The sequence below is a fragment of the Triturus cristatus genome, chromosome 9 (genome assembly GCF_964204655.1).
Source record: "Triturus cristatus chromosome 9, aTriCri1.1, whole genome shotgun sequence".
Classification (NCBI taxonomy): domain Eukaryota; kingdom Metazoa; phylum Chordata; class Amphibia; order Caudata; family Salamandridae; genus Triturus; species Triturus cristatus.
The window spans coordinates 1,276,851,098-1,276,867,328 of record NC_140592.1 but is presented as its reverse complement, the minus strand read 5'-3'; the positions used below and the strand labels follow the sequence as shown (position 1 = coordinate 1,276,867,328).

Here is a 16,231-nt window from a genome sequence, read left to right as displayed (position 1 = left end):
CTAGAGTCTGAAAACACCCTTGTCTGCCAAGTGTTCAGCGTTAATTGGTGTAGATGTGAAACATTTCCTTGAGAGTAGGCTGGGCGACACTTTTAGTGACCCTGGCACTGTAACATGTTCCATGGTAGAGGGCTTGCCACTTAGTAAGAAAAGAAATATTGAGGAGCAATTCAGGAAAATTTATTTTATAATGCATGATAAATGGCTTGCAATGATTCATAGAAAAGTCCCTTCACAGACCACGGCGTTTGAAGTCAGTGAAGCCTCACTGTGGTTCTAGATCCCTTCCGAAAAGGGGAATTTTCTCCAACCTTTTGAAAGTACTGCTTCATTTTTGACAGCTTCACTAACTCTGAGAGCATTTGCGCCCAGTTCAACGCATATGTTGCAGAACCTGTCACAGAAAATAGCAATCTTCAGGTGCCCCAGTATTGTCTTGGAAAGCTATGTTAGTTGCCAGAGTTAACAAATTGTGCACTCGCTGTTATAGCATTGCCCGTCTCAAGTGCCAATGGCGAGAGGGCCTTTTCACAGATACAAGTTCACATGGGAAGGAAAGAGCGAGCTGCATGTCCAAACATTCATTGGAGAAGTATTGTATGGTGGACTATAATAAGTTTGATTAGTAAAATGTGTTTGGACCTTATATAGACTGTACGTACACTGTCTATATACCATGAAGTATCAAAGCAGAAAGCAAACGATGATGAATGGAAAATGCTCCATAAACACTGGAAAAAACTGTTTCTGTTGCTTTTAATGGTGTGAAAATGTGTAACCATTGATAACTACTGTTTTTAAAGTATAGAAATCACTGGGGGGGAAAAACACCAGAATTTACTACAAAAAGAAACTGAAAACAAGAAAACCTATGTATTCTGCTTCTGTTCCCAGATGCCTACTTCATGGGAGTGAGGTCAATTTCAACACGGTGTGTCTGCCCCCGATATCCCTGCTGCAGCATGCCCCTGCCATTGGATGTTCCCTGTAAATGATTTCCCATACTGCTTTGTGCCCCTGTGGGAAAAGCCTCCATTGTCAGTACATGCAGCTGCTTCGTGCATGCATATACGCTCCCAAAAGTCTGGTGAACCTGACTGGTTTAAAAACCCATAGAGACTGTTCAGGAGAAGGAAGGGTAGCCTTTTATTGTTTGATCATTATTTTCATAAGGAATCTTCTTGTAATTTGTTTTCAGAAAACAGTTGTGCGAGAACGGATGCTGTGTTCACTCCGTATCCTGGATTCAGGAGTCATGTCAAAGGTCAGTTCTCTGCTGATATGTGTATGGCGGAGCAGTACAATGGCAGTTTATAGGCATAGGACTAGTGAGATGATGGGCTTTACTGGGGTACTGTTAGTGAGCAACTTAATGGTGGCAATGAGTGGAGGACTTGAACTCTGGGCCGACAGTGTTTAGATTGAGACCTGGAGTGTTGTGTGTGGCTGGAGTCTCAGGGAGGCTGTGTGTGGGTGAATGTCAATGCTGGCAGGAGCTTTTGTGGATATATATATATATATATATATATATATATATATATATATATATATATATATATATACACACACATATATACACATATATATATATAATATGATCTCGTTCTTGCAGTAATTGGTTTGTCAAGTTGTCACAATTTAGTTTGTCCTATGAGATTGGGCATTAGGATAGGTTTGCTGCAGGAAATGCATAGTCAGTCGTTGGTGGCACTTCAATGGTGAACATAGTTGGATCTAATTAGCTGCTCACCATCAGCATAATCACTTACTGTTATTTTGTAAAAACGTGCTCGCATCTTGGAGCTGGTATTATGGTTTCTAGTGCAACATTTTTTCATGATGCAAAGGATTATCTCCTTCCTTATAGTTTCTCGAGTGGTAAATACCTATGGGCCGCAGACTCGGCCTGACTTGGCCTCGACATCCAGCACCAAAGCCAGTACACTCTCTCGAGATTGTGGGAACCAGGCTGTTGAGGAAAGGTTGCAGAATATTGAGACTCACCTTCGCTTACAGTCAGGTTTGTATGATCTGCTTTTAATTTAATGTACTGCGCAAATGTCATTGCAGTTTAAAGAATGAGTTTGATAACACAAGGGTCTGTGTCCATGTTTGGCTGTTCCAATAGATTGCTTCTTTATATTCTCCCCTTAAATATTCAGAATCCCTCAAACCTTGGTTATGAGATGACTACCTCTGAGGTCTGTTTTACAGTATGACCCTGTTTTCTTTGGGCGGGGGGTTCTTATTCAGCGCACACTTGTCAAAGCTTCATGGTGCTAAGAGATAGAAAGAAGCAAATAAGAGCAAAGTTATTTATAAGCACTGGAAAAACTCCATCACCATGATTTGAATTGAGTAAATACACACAACCACTGATTTTTATGAAAACTTTTTTTGTAGTTTTATATAGCTAATTCTCGACCCATAGGTATTGGAGCAATTCACACGAGCACCAGTTACATTACACCAGGTCACTTTCATTGTTTAAAAATTTGATCTGATAGAGACTTCTAGCCGCATATTGCTTACCTTCAAGTATCCTCAGGCATCGGACTGTATGGGGAAGATTTTGGAGCAGTGGCCCGGAACGCCAGTAGATTGCAATGTTTGGATCTGTGTCTGCGTTAGAAATGACGTGCTCAGTACCACATTCGTTCTTTCCTTTCGCCCCAGATAGAACTGATCTGGTCTGAGCAACCTCTGTAGTTTTTTTGACTAGTCTTTTTCATCTTTGTTAGCTCTTCTTGTTATTTTCATCTCCTGGAGTGAGGATGTCACCGAAGAAACTGGCCGGTTTCAAACCATGTGAGGCCTGTCACAGGCAGGTGTCGTGACAAACCTTCACTTGGTATGTTTGTGGTGCCTGGAGCCGGGACATGACTCCAAGCAGTGCAAGGACTGCCGTGCTATGCTCATCAAAGCGCTGAGAGAGCGATCCCTCAAGCTCTTCGCGACCCAACTTTGGTCAACTCTGCAATGCTTAAGGTCCAGTTTTCATGGGAAGGCCTGGGACAGTTTGCGAGGCCCCTCTCGACATTCATCATTGCATTCAAAGTCATCGGGAAGTCACACAAACACAAGAAGTCCTAACGCTCTTCGACTTCACCTCGTCCGTCAAAGTCATCCGACGAGGGAGAGTCAATACTGGAGGCCCCACGAGACAGTGGAGCCTGATCCTGGGTCCACTCTGCGACACTTTTGACGGAGCTAGAGCATCCCCCCACCCAACAAAAAAAATGCATGAGGCCATACTCGTCATCTTTGGGCGTTCTGGCCTCTCTGTGGCACCTTCTATCCCTTTGGGCTCAGGAGGACCCCTACTTGATCCACTCTGGTGGGTTTACCCTTGACACCAGTCAGGCCCCTAGGCCCCTTGGATACATTGCTAGATTTGAAGCAGCGCTGCAAGAGAGACCAAGACCTTCCGGGACACCCCCAGTACCACCAATCTCCATCGTCATCCCCGACTCTGACACAGAGCTGGTTGGGCATCATCCAACGCAGTTCGGCACTGACCGAGAACATTTTTCCCTGAGCAGAGCCTGTTCTTTATTTGATGGGTAGGCCTGGTGAAAGTTACACTTAAGTGGGGTCTATAGGCCCTAATGGAGATGAACCAGTTGAACAGAACAACTGGTATGAGGAACTGAGTAAGGCCAGTGGGGTTGACACCTCACCTGACACCGGCCCGCTTTCCCCTCCTACTGTGGCTACAGAGGAGGGATCCTCGTTTTGCAATGGTGGTGTTCGGGCCAGCCGAGGTCCTGGACCTTAGCCTACCCTCTGTGGCAGTTAAGACTATTTATTTTGACAAAGGTACTTCACCCGGGAGTCACCCCCTTAGAGCCCTTACCCCCATTCAATGAAGCCCATACGGACCTCTGTGGGTCCTGGCCCTAGCCCTGCACAGGGGCGCCTGTAAATAGGATGATACACGTTACCATAGCTTCACTCCTGGGGACCCCAGTTTCCTTACCCAGCACCCCGCCCCCAGAATCCTTGGTGGTCGAAGCCTCCTTATCCCATATCCACTCTGGCACGTTCCCTACCACTCCACCAGATTGGGAGTCGAAGCGGATGGACACATTCGGTAAGAGAATTTTCTCTTCTACCATCCTGGCGCTGCTGTCCGTGAAAACCACATGCTTATTGGGCTGTTATTCCTACAAACTATGGGATTCGGTTGCACAAGTGCCACCTATGATCCCGGAGGAGACTGGGACCATACTCTCTCAGGCTTTTGCTGATCGGAGGATTGCAGCTAAGTTTACCATCCAATGTGCACTTGGCAAGACCGACTTGTTGGGCAGAGTGATTTCATCATCGGTGGCCTTGCTGTGCCATGCCTGGCTGAGAAAATCTGGCTTTTCAGGGGCTGACCAGGGTTCCCTCATAGACAAGCCCGTGGATGGTTCTCGACGATTTGGAGATAAAGCGGATTCCACGCTGGTTCCTTCAAGGACAGCAGGGCTACAGCTTTGTCCTTGGGGCATTTCTTGGCCCCTCGTCAACCCCAAACAGCCTTCCGTCCCTTTTGTGGCCATTGAAGGGGTCTCCAATAGCACCCAAACATACCCACTCACCATGTCCAGCAAGCTTCCCAGCCTTTTCATGATCCAGGGCGTTGGTCCCACAGTCCACTTGGGACAGACAAACAGCTGTCAGATTAGTCCACTACCCTTCTCCCCACCACCGGCAGCCATTGCCTCCATTCCTCTTTAGTCTGCCCTCAGACCATCATTGGAATCCATGGCAGATAGGATACGCCATCACCTCCCACACTGGCGCATTAGCATCAAAGGATACGCCATCACCTCCCACACTGGCGCAGTAGCATCAAAGGATACGCCATCACCTCCCACACTGGCACAGTAGCATCAAAGGATACGCCATCACCTCCCACACTGGCGCAGTAGCATCAAAGGATACGCCATCACCTCCCACACTGGCGCATTAGCATCAAAGGGTACGCCATCACCTCCCACACTGGCGCAGTAGCATCAAAGGATACGCCATCACCTCCCACACTGGCGCAGTAGCATCAAAGGATACGCCATCACCTCCCACACTGGCGCAGTAGCATCAAAGGATACGCCATCACCTCCCACACTGGCGCAGTAGCATCAAAGGATACGCCATCATCTCCCACACTGGCGCAGTAGCATCAAAGGATACGCCATCACCTCCCACACTGGCGCAGTAGCATCAAAGGATACGCCATCACCTCCCACACTGGCGCAGTAGCATCAAAGGATACGCCATCACCTCCCACACTGGCGCAGTAGCATCAAACGGTTTAGTATGCCACATTGTTTAAAAGGGCTACTCCCTCACCTTTGTGATAAGAATAGTAAAAAGACACCGTACTGTGGTACATTCCGGTAATCGACATGGTGTGTCACTATATTTAGTAAAGTGAAGGAATAACTATTTACTAGGAATAAAAGGCTCAGTCTCAGTTTCATGAGAAGTGTTCAATTAAAACAGAAAGTATTTGCTCTTGCCTTTTTTCATATAAATCAGGCTAAGTCTCAGTATTTCAAATAATGTTCAGATTACAAACCGGAGAGTGGTGCTAGGATTAACTTGTGTGAATAAGGAGTATTTCCTGAAAATCAAGAATGATCTCGAGAGTCCGCCTTAAATAGCACAGTGCTCATGCTGGTGCTGTTATTTGCCAATGCAGATTGTCATATGACTCAGCGGAACACATTGGGTTATCTCATGGTGCGTTGTTATCTCTTCATGAAAAATCAAGGTGTTCACAGAGATGTATATGTTACTGTATAACTAGAAACATGTCAGATGGATCAGTGAGTAGTTCTAAAACTTTATTAAATATAGTGACACACCATGTCGATTACCGGAATGTACCACAGTACGGAGTCTTTTTACTATTCTAATTGAGTCTCACAGATAAACTGGAGCTCTGCACGGGCCCGCGTCACCTGGGGCACCGCGTACAGAGCCAGCACAAGCTGACACCGAGCGAGGACTGGTGAGCAGCCATTATATGACCACGCCGTGACAAAGAACCTCTTCAAGTAAGACGTGACTAATCCCTTTACTTGATTCTAACAGAAACGGGTCTCCAGTGCTCTACGGCACCCCGAGGAAGCCCTGAATAGGGATATTAAAGGTATTTATGGAAAATGTTTCTTCGTAACGGGCATGTCACTTTTTTAGAATGTTGCACACACTGGGATCTTATTAGTTATTTACGGGTCCTTTTACCAAAAGCCGCACAATCCTTCCTATGATCGTTGAGCTCATAGCTTCTTTCCAAACATGATAAGATCAATAACGATAATGGTTCTCGCGCTAAATATTAGGGCAATTTATGAGAATTCTCGTACCCACTCGTAAGTGAGAATATATTCTTGTATTCATATAACATTTGAACGCGCATTGTGATAATTACTACTGGCATCACTTAAAGCGTCTACATTTTCTATTTTTTTGATTTCAAATTATCTTTATTGAAGTTTTATATAAGAACAGAGCAGGAGCTGGGAACATGACCGAGAGCACAATGTACATGAGATGGAGATTAGACTGATCAATAAACAAATGCCAGCAGTAGACGTACATGTTAACAGTGAAGTAATCACTTAATCACCAGCTCAAGAAAGGAAGGAAGAAAAGAAGAGTAAAGGAGAAAAGAGGAAAGGAAGCCCGGAAGGAGAAGAGAAGAGAGAGAAGAGATTGTCTAGCACCTCAATCCCGATACTCAATAAAACATAGTATAATAAGTATCCGGCCATGACAAATCCGTGAATGTGAGGCCCACATAGGAATATTCGTACAACATAATGAAATCAAGGCGGCTTATGAGTAGCAAAATATTCGTCCAGGGTAGACCATATACTCCTCGTGGATGATTTCCAAGGTGAATTTTGCAAGACAATGTTATCAGCCCCCCTGAGGTGAATGACCCAGTTCATCCAGCAATTGTAGGAGGCCTTGCTAGTGTCCTTCCAATTGGAGAGTACCATTTTAACTGCAGAAATAAACAGTAGATCAAGAAGAGCTCGGTCCCCCTCCGACTGCAAATCGTCCTGTAAAAAAGCAGTTACCACGGTCGGTAGGGTCCTGGGGAGTACACAGTTAAACAGATTAGTCAAAAATAGGTAGACTCTATCCCAGAAGGGTTTTACTACAGCACAGTGTAAAATAAGGTGAGCTAAATCTCCTCTGCCCTGATTACAATTCCAACACATGTCATCTTCCCGGATCCCCATGGAAAACAGCCTAGCCGGTGTCCAAAAGGTCTTGTGTAATAGCCAGAATTTCGTTTGCGATAGAACTGGGGAAATCTTGTTGCGTGAAACTGACTTCCATAATGGGGACCACGAATCTTCGGTTAGCTGATTAGCCGAGAGCACGTTCCAATAATCAACTACCTTAGAGTTAAGCTTGGAGGATTTTGGACGCAAAAGTTGGTAAATCTGGGAAACCTGATGGCCAAGCCTATTAAGTTTTATCGCAAATGAGGGTAACGATGGGGAACTAGGGGACATTCTGGATTTCGCAATGGCAGCCCTCACTTTCAGGAAGTTATAAAATTCAATATCAGCTAATTGGAATCTAGATTGTAGTTCCTTGAACATCAATGGGTATGCATTATTTTCCAATTGGTGTTTTGCACCAGGAATCAAGGAACAATGGTTTACCATTATAAAGGAACTTAGAGTTTAGCCAAATTGATTCCATGTTGGAGCCCTTCATACTAACATCCATGGCCTTATCTATTTTTAAGAGAGCTAATTTAGTGTTCTTAAAGATGGATCTAGAGTGGGTGGCGACAAGACGGTTGGCCGTGAGAATCGGCAGGTGGTGTATGTTCTGGAGGAGAGCCCCTTCCACTTCCAGCCACACTGGTATATAGTCATCAGGAGGAGAGACCCAAAGTAGGCCTTGCTTCGCCAAGAAGGCGTATTGGTAGAGACGGAAGTCAGCCAGGTTAACGCCTCCCAGTGTCTTATCCAGCCTCAATTTTCGAATGCTGATTCGAGCTCTTTTGCCGCGCAAAGGAAGGACGTTAAAAGAATATCCAATTTATGGTGAAAGGAGTCAGTTAAGATGAGTGGCAGCATACCTATGAGATAATTAACTAAAGGAGTGACCATCATCTTGATAGTCTCGATTCTCCCCCACCACGTGATGAATTTTGGGGACCAGGAATCTAAAAGTTTCTTAATTTTCTGCAGGAGTACCTTTTCATTTTGATGCAGGGTGTCCATAATATTATTACCAAATTCAATCCCCAAGTACTTAATGAAGCCCGACTGCCAAATCAACCCAGAGTCCCCCAACATGTCGCTAGTGCAAAAGACGTTTAATGGTTTGACTTCCGATTTGTCTCTATTGAGTTTATACCCGGAGTGTAAGGAATACACTGCAATCGTTTCCATTAGGGCTGTAATGGAGGAATCTGGACGTTCCGTAACTATCAAAATATCTTCCGCATACGCTGCCAATTTGACTCGCACTCCATTGATATCAATACCTGTGATATCTGTGTTGAGCTTGATGGCCTGAAGAAGAGGTTCAAACGCCAATAGGAAAAGTGATGGAGATAGAGGGCATCCCTGTCTGGTACCCTGATAAAGAGGGAAGGCCTCCGAAAGTGACCCATTGACAGCTATACGACCAGTCGGTTTTAAGTATAGTGACATAACCATTTTAATAAAGTCATTACCCAATTTAAAGAGGTGCAGGCAACGTTCCAAGAACGCCCAGGAAACTCTGTCGAATGCCTTCTCGGCGTCTAACGTAATGGCGACAGAGGGTTCAGATTTAGTCGCAGCATTTTCTAATACATGGCATAACAAACGTGTGTTGTCATTGGATAACCTGTGCCGGAGGAACCCCACCTGGGAATTACTTATCAATTTATGAAGGACCAAATTTAGTCTGACCGCAAGAATTTTGGTGTATATTTTGCAATCAACATTTATAAGCGAAATAGGTCTATAGTTTTTTGGATATACAGGGTCTTTCCCCTCCTTGGGAATAACGACAATGTTAGCTTCGGTCATAGAATCAGGCCTATGTAAAAACCTGTTTCATAACAGGACCTAATTGGGTTAAAAAGGATTTATAGAAGGATGCCGTGAAGCCGTCTGGCCCTGGTGCTTTATTTTCTTTCAGAGACCTGACCGTCTTTTCTATTTCCGAGCTATTGATTTCCATACCTAGCATGGCAGAGTCTTCCTCTGAGAGTTGTGGCAGGTTAAGATCACGGAGGAAAGCAGTGCACTTCCCATTGTCAAAAGCCTGATTATTCGAATACAGGTCCTGGTAAAATTGTTTAAAGGTGTTGAGAATGCCCTTGTGTGTCGTGTGGGTTTGGTTATTAGCATCCTTGATTGCAGAGATGACATGTTGATTTTGTCTGTGTTTAAGATAAGGAGCTAAAAGTTTCCCTGCCCTGTTGGCCTCGCATAAATTCAGCGCTTTAAATTTGTTAATCCACACCCCGGCACGTTCACTTAATATCCTATTGTACTCATATTTTTTCTGTGTTAAGGTCAATAATAGAGTAGAATCATTTAAGGAGGCTATGTGGGCAGTCTCTAAATCCCTAATTTCTCGTTCTAGCTGGAGTAAACCATGGTTCAGGCGTTTATTTATTCTTGTTTTTATAGCAATGACTAGTCCCCGTACAGTGGCCTTCAATGCATCCCAGTGTATATTTATATTAGTATCAGACACCTTGTTATGACCAAGATAGTCCGAAATGGCCTCCACAATCTTCTTTTTATCCTCCGGGTCTGATAAGACATCGTTGTTAAACCGCCATCGTTTGGGCGTTTGTTCCTTGTGACTACCTGTTAATTTAAGAGAGATGCAAGAGTGATCCGAAATCAACCTTGGGGCTATGTCAGAGGACTCAATGAGGCTGGTGTATGCCCCAGAGACAAGGATATAATCAATCCTAGAGTACGAATTGTTAGGGGCAGAATAGAAAGTATAATCCCTTGTGTCTGGGTGCTGGAGTCTCCAGGGATCTTTGAGATTAAATTTAGAGCAAATAGTTGTGAGCAGAGCGTGTGAACTCGTGGGTTGATAATGGCAGCCGGACTGCCTATCAATTACCGGGTCCAGGGGGAGATTGAAGTCGCCTGCCATTATTATAAGATCCTCCTGAGGAATACTATCTAGCCTGTCTGAAATGCTGGACCAATAGGAGGGGTCATTTGTGTTAGGACCATAAATATTGACCACGTGTAATAAGTCTTCGCCTCTCCTTAAGTGAGTGATCAAAAAACGACCTTCATTGTCGTGTGTAGAGGATTCTAGCGTGATGTTAGCAGATCTCGAAATCAAGGTTATGACCCCTCGTTTCTTCTTGTCTGCTGGCGAGCATGCCATTTGCGAAATCCAGTTACATTTAATGAGGCTATTATCCTCCTCGGAAAGCTTTGTCACTTGTAGGAGCACGATATCACTTTTGGTCTTGGCTAAATACTCTAAAACCTTACGTCTTTTCACAGGGTGATTGAGACCTTTGACATTTAGGGACACTATCTTCAAATCGTTCGAAAGGGCACATTGTTTGTTAGTGGCCATCAGTAACAATTATAAATGGGGAATTCAATAAGTATGGAGCATGACATAGAAACAAGTGCGAATAATTAACATACCACATTGTAGGACACATATGATAGACAAGCAAATCGTACATCCGCAACAGCAATACGACCTTGAAAGCCAGATAATCCCATCTCGAAAAATGCATACGGGATATAGGGCACCAGACAAGTCGAGCAAGTAGAAGAAGCCAGAGAAAGAGAAGAATGAAGTAGAAGGAGAAAGCGAAGGAAAAGAAAAGAAAGAAAAGTAGCTGGAGAGCAGCTAAGGAATCAACAATAAAGCACGGACCCTTTTTAACACAGTTAAAGAATTAGCCGGAGCTAATTCTATGGCAGTTGCACGTCCCCTGACCCCTCAAAAATGTCAAGACCTTGCCACATATTTTGTGGAAAAGATCGAGACTATTCTTGCCAACATTAATGTTCCGGGGAGGGATGACAGGAAAGTTCCTCCCTTAGAAAGCCTACCAGGAAATCGGCTTGTCTCCTGGCCATCCATCTCCCTGGACACCTTGAAATCTTTAGCCACCTCTATCAAGTCGGGCTCTCCATGTGACCCTCTCCCAATTAATATTCTGAGCCAACTGGACGACAGTGCTTTGGGGATTATTGCCGAGACATTAAACGCCTCCATTCATCTGGCAACCGTCCCAGCGTCCTGGAAGCGCGCCATGGTCAGCCCTCTGCTGAAAAAGCCGTCAGCTGATCCAGAGGTACTGGCCAACTATCGTCCGATTTCCCTGCTGCCAGCATTCTCAAAAATACTGGAGAAGCACATCCATGGTGTACTTTCAACTTACACAGAGAATAACAACCTACTCCATTTTTCCCAATCGGGTTTTAGGGCAGGCCACTCCACCGAATCTGCCCTCCTGGGAGTCACGGAGAAGATCAGGGGACTTTTGGACGACGGGCAAACGGTTGCTCTTGTTCTGCTTGATTTAAGCGCAGCCTTCGACACCATCTCACACAACAGACTGCTTGTCAGGCTGAGTGAGGATGGTGTCGGAGGGGCAGCGCTGGACTGGATTAGATCTTACTTGAGCAACAGGACGTTTCAGATCTCGTCCTCACAGGCCCAGTCGGACATTTTTCTGTCACCCCACGGTGTGCCTCAGGGCTCAATTTTGAGCCCGCTATTTTTCAATCTGTATCTCCGCCCCCTCGCCGATTTGGCAGAGCGGGTAGGTCTAGAACTTATGACCTATGCGGACGATTCGCAGATTATTTTTTCCCTTACTAACTCAGAATCTTCATCCCCCTCTGTGCTGAAACTAGGCCTTCAGGAAATTTTCAGCTGGATGTCTACGAACCAGCTAAAGCTCAATGGGGAGAAGACAGAGATTCTTCTCCTGGGGAAAAATAAAGATCTGTGGCAGGATACCCATTGGCCACCATCTTTGGGCGCCTTCCCCACCCCGGCTACCCAAGCTAGAAATTTGGGGGTGTGCATTGATGATTCATTATCAATGAAACAGCAGGCCAACAAAGTGGCTGGTGTCTGCTTCACGATCCTTAAATGGCTGCGGAAGATTATCTGGATGCTGCCTGTGGATACCCAGAAGACCGTAGTCAATGCATTAATTACATCTAGGCTTGACTACGGTAACATCTTATACCTGGGTTCCAATCTAGCCGTGATCAGGAGATTGCAGCTGGTCCAGAACTCCGCAGCCAGGTTGCTGTGCAAGATTCCTAGGACAGCAAGGATCTCGAAGCATCTGAGGAACCTGCATTGGTTGAGGGTAGAGAACCGAGTTCGGTTCAAAGCCTTGACATACATGTTCAAGATCAGGGCAGGAGCTGCACCAAAATACCTGCAAAAATTGGTTAGGCCCCATGTTCCTACACGCAATCTCCGTTCTTTAAATGGAGCAAATTTCGTGGTTCCCAGGTTCAAACTGGCCCGAATGGGGGGGAAATCTTTCTCCCATCTGGGACCAGTTCTTTGGAATTCCCTCCCCTTAGCCTTACGGAAGGAGGAGAATTTTGCCAGTTTTAAGAAAAACGTTAAAACTTGGCTTTTTAATAAATAATTGTGGTCCTTGACAGTTACTGCCTCTATGTTTTGACCTCTTAGCCCTGGCGCCGGGAAACCCTTTGTGGGTATCTGTGCGCATTACAAATGCAAAAAATAAAATAAAATAATAAATAAAACAATGAAAACATTGTAAACGTTAATGAAAACGTGGACGCTCTCAACCCAATCTCCCCTCCCTCCCCACCCCTACCGCAATACTTAGCATGTGGGAGGTGCGACAACAGAAGTGTCCACCCGCACTCCGGAGGAAACATCATGGTCAGATCATATACATACCTTCCCAATGTCCAACTATCAAACACCCTTCGGCTAAAAGTGCACGCCTAAATAGAAACAAATACAAATACCGCCATATCAGGTACCATCCCAACCGATAACGGGCTTGAACCAACAGCAAAGTACAACTGACTCATTACAGTGCGTCGGAACTTCAGAAGAAGACAATGATAAGTGGAGCAAAGGTGTCAGTGCATGCACTACACCGGGCCTGGCGAGGACTTCCTCTTACTGGCAGAGAGCTGTGATGAGTCCATGTCCTGGGTAGGAGGGCCTTCCAAATAATTCGCACGGTCTCTGGGATCGTTGAAAAAGAGTTGTCTTCCCCCATCAGTAATCTTAAATCTGGTGGGACCGACAAAGGAGAACAGGATACCTCTGATCCTCAGCTTGTCCCTTAGATTTAGGAAACCCTTACGTATGTCAACAGTAGGCTTCGAAAAATCTTGGGTGAAAATAATTTTGTGACCCTTCCAGGTGAGTTGATGATTTTTCCGGGCGTAGTTAAGTATAGCTTCTACATGTCGAAATCGCAGAGGCTTACAGATAATTGGACGGACCCCCTGCCTTGTTGAGGATTTAAATGAAGGGATTCTGTGTGCTCTGTCCAATTCAAAAGGCTGATCAAACGATATGCCCGTGAACTTAGGAATCCAGTCCTCTAGAAAGGCTAAACAGGAGCCTAGCGCTTCCTCCGACCCCTCCGGAACACCAAGAATTCGGAGGTTGCCTCTACGATTACGGTCCTCCAACTCAGCTGACTGCCTCAAGAGCATAGATGACATATTCTTCAGGGAGGTCGTATCATTGCAGGACTTGGTAACCATGTCCTCAACATCGCTAATCCTCTGTTCAGCTACCGAGAGTCTGTTATTCACCATGTTCATGTCTGCTCTAATGGCCGTGATCTCCAGCTGTATAGTGTCTGTGGTTTGTTTGGTTGATTTGGCTAACTCATGGACATCAGCCAGCTTTTTAAGGATTAGATCTAATGTACTATTGATATCTGGTTTCACTTTGATGGGTGAATCTGACTGTGAGGGTTCACCTTTATTTCTTTTGTGCAGCAACTTAGATTCACGGTCAGACATTTTGAAGGTTACTTAGGTAGTGGTATCAGTGAGATAATTAGTTGGTTATCACCGTGGTTAGCGAAATTGACTAGAGATTCGCACAAGCTCCGTGTTAGGAGAAATTATGAGGTGTGAGTAAGAAGATCCGGTGGGCCAGACGGCCTCAACCCTAGTATAATGCCGACAAATTACCAGGTGTGTTTGGCTTAGCCGACCGTAAGCGTTGTAGGAGTAAGTCGCAGTAAGTCGCAGTGAAGAGGCAGTTGTCCTAGTAGATAGTCAGCGGTATCCGGTAGTATGGCAGCGAGCAGAGATATGCCCGGCGAATAGAACAACCCAATCACAGCTTGGTGAGCAAGGCTTCCCTCCGCAATTCGCACTGAAAGAGCACAGCGCGCAGAGCTTGGTGTAATAGGGCTCGGTGTGCGGCTCCTACCCTCAGTAGATTCACCACAAAGGAACGCACAGGAGCCTCAGAAGTCAAGGACAGGATCCCAGCAGGGAGGAGAAGACAGGAGTGCCCAGGCCACTATCTGTTAGGAGACACTAGCCATGCCTAAATGAGGCGGCATTCGGGTGTTGGAGTCAAGCTGTGAGAGAACACCCAACGATTCACAAGCAGACCCATGATATGCACTAGGCTCGCGCTGGTCCCACAAAGATAACGATAGCATAGGAGGCAGAATTTTAAGGGACGTTAGTGTAGCCCGGACCCCCTCCGCTTCGCCGCCATCTTGAAGTCAGGCGAGCGGAGTTAACAGCAAACAGGTCGCCGAAGTGGCAGAAGGTGTTGAAATTACTGTTACAGCAGAGCGCCATCAGCGTGAGTGGGCACGTATGAATGACAGTCAATGGTGTACCTGCCGCGGGACAACAGATCCGCCGGACGGGAACCTTTAGCTCAAACCGTCAGGTAGGCGCCATTTTGTTGTTCGTGCAGCGCGTCTCGAGGCAAAATCCTCTGGAAAGTCGGCTCCACCGTCAGGAATAAAGGGCTCTTCAAACGCCAGCCATTGTACGAGGCGCTGCCATCACCACCCGATGCGCGATCAGTCGTTCGCAGGGCTCGGCAAGGACAGCATTTGCCCCGGTCCGACGGAGTGACTAAATCAGGCGGCCATCTCTACTGCCGTCCAAGCCACGCCCCTACATTTTCTATTTTTAACAATTAAATGCATATACTTCGCTTTGTCCTACCGACACTATTTTCGCACTGAGCAACCTGCCATAACTATTATGCTTACCTTACCATGGTTTTAAACGCCACTTTCCTCTGATAACTCCTTTGAATAAACGCTATTTTGTTCAAATAAATTAGTTGCCCAAATTTAACGCACCCTTGGTTGAGCTAAGCCATCTTGGGTTTTTATGATACGCAATTGTGAATGAAACAGGAAAGATACAATCACACCTTTTTCTTTCAGTTACAGGTACTAATGATCTGACTCTACTTAACAAGAGTGGTAAGTTGGCCACTTTAATAGGAGCCACAACGAGCTTCTAAACACAGATCGGTCCTGAAGAAATTCTCTAGACTGGACATGAAACATGTCGACCATTATAGTGCAGTAGATTAGTCACTGGATCTACGCATGCACCACTTTGCTTTTTAATTTTCCACACCACCATGTTCATTAATAAATGCCCCTTTACAAGGTGGTGTACGGAATTTTAACTCACTCCACATAAGCACTGATAGGCACTTTCATTTCTGGACCCTACTGCAAAACCAGTTGGTCTTCCTCCTGGTTGAGGTCAGCATGTCAACAAATCAAACCCAATGATGATGCTGTCACAGTACACAAAGGCGGAGAACCAAGATATACTGCCAGACGCCTGTGTACGTGTATGAGTTTTTTTTAGAAGGTTCTACAACGATTTAGACCCTGGTTACACAGGACAAGTGGTCAATTTTCCCCCTAAATGGAAGAATGACACAAATGCACTATTGTACTAGCTAAGCTCTTTTGAGTTTGATGGATGGTAGTCATAAAACCTGTGCATCAGGTACTTTGTTCACTCTCATTGGAATTAATACCTATGAAGAGCAGTTTAAAGAGAATGTATAGGAGTTCCAAGTGTCTGACATGAAAGCGATTGTATGTGGTGGAAAAAGGAGAGAGATCGAGGGCATGAGATGGATGAACATTGCATTCAAGAAGAGTGAAGTGTGCGGAAGTGTGTATCTAACTAACTAACCAAGGAAGGTTCGAATCTTGTAGGTAGACGGCACCAGAAGG

The 16,231-nt window shown here is 45.4% G+C and overlaps 1 protein-coding gene and 1 long non-coding RNA gene across 3 annotated transcripts in view; one reads left to right on the top strand and one right to left on the bottom strand.

Annotated features, from left to right (window-relative positions):
* LOC146799763 (uncharacterized) overlaps positions 1-16,231 on the bottom strand; it is a 109,555-nt gene that overhangs the window by 35,348 nt on the left and 57,976 nt on the right. The window lies entirely within an intron of this gene.
* MBIP (MAP3K12 binding inhibitory protein 1) overlaps positions 1-16,231 on the top strand; it is an 89,671-nt gene that overhangs the window by 57,721 nt on the left and 15,719 nt on the right. For both annotated transcript variants that reach the window (XM_085627457.1, XM_085627458.1), the window contains exons 5-6: positions 1,199-1,264; positions 1,868-2,020. In XM_085627457.1, coding sequence (XP_085483583.1) covers positions 1,199-1,264; positions 1,868-2,020 — 219 coding nt within the window. The remainder of the gene's footprint in view (positions 1-1,198; positions 1,265-1,867; positions 2,021-16,231) is intronic.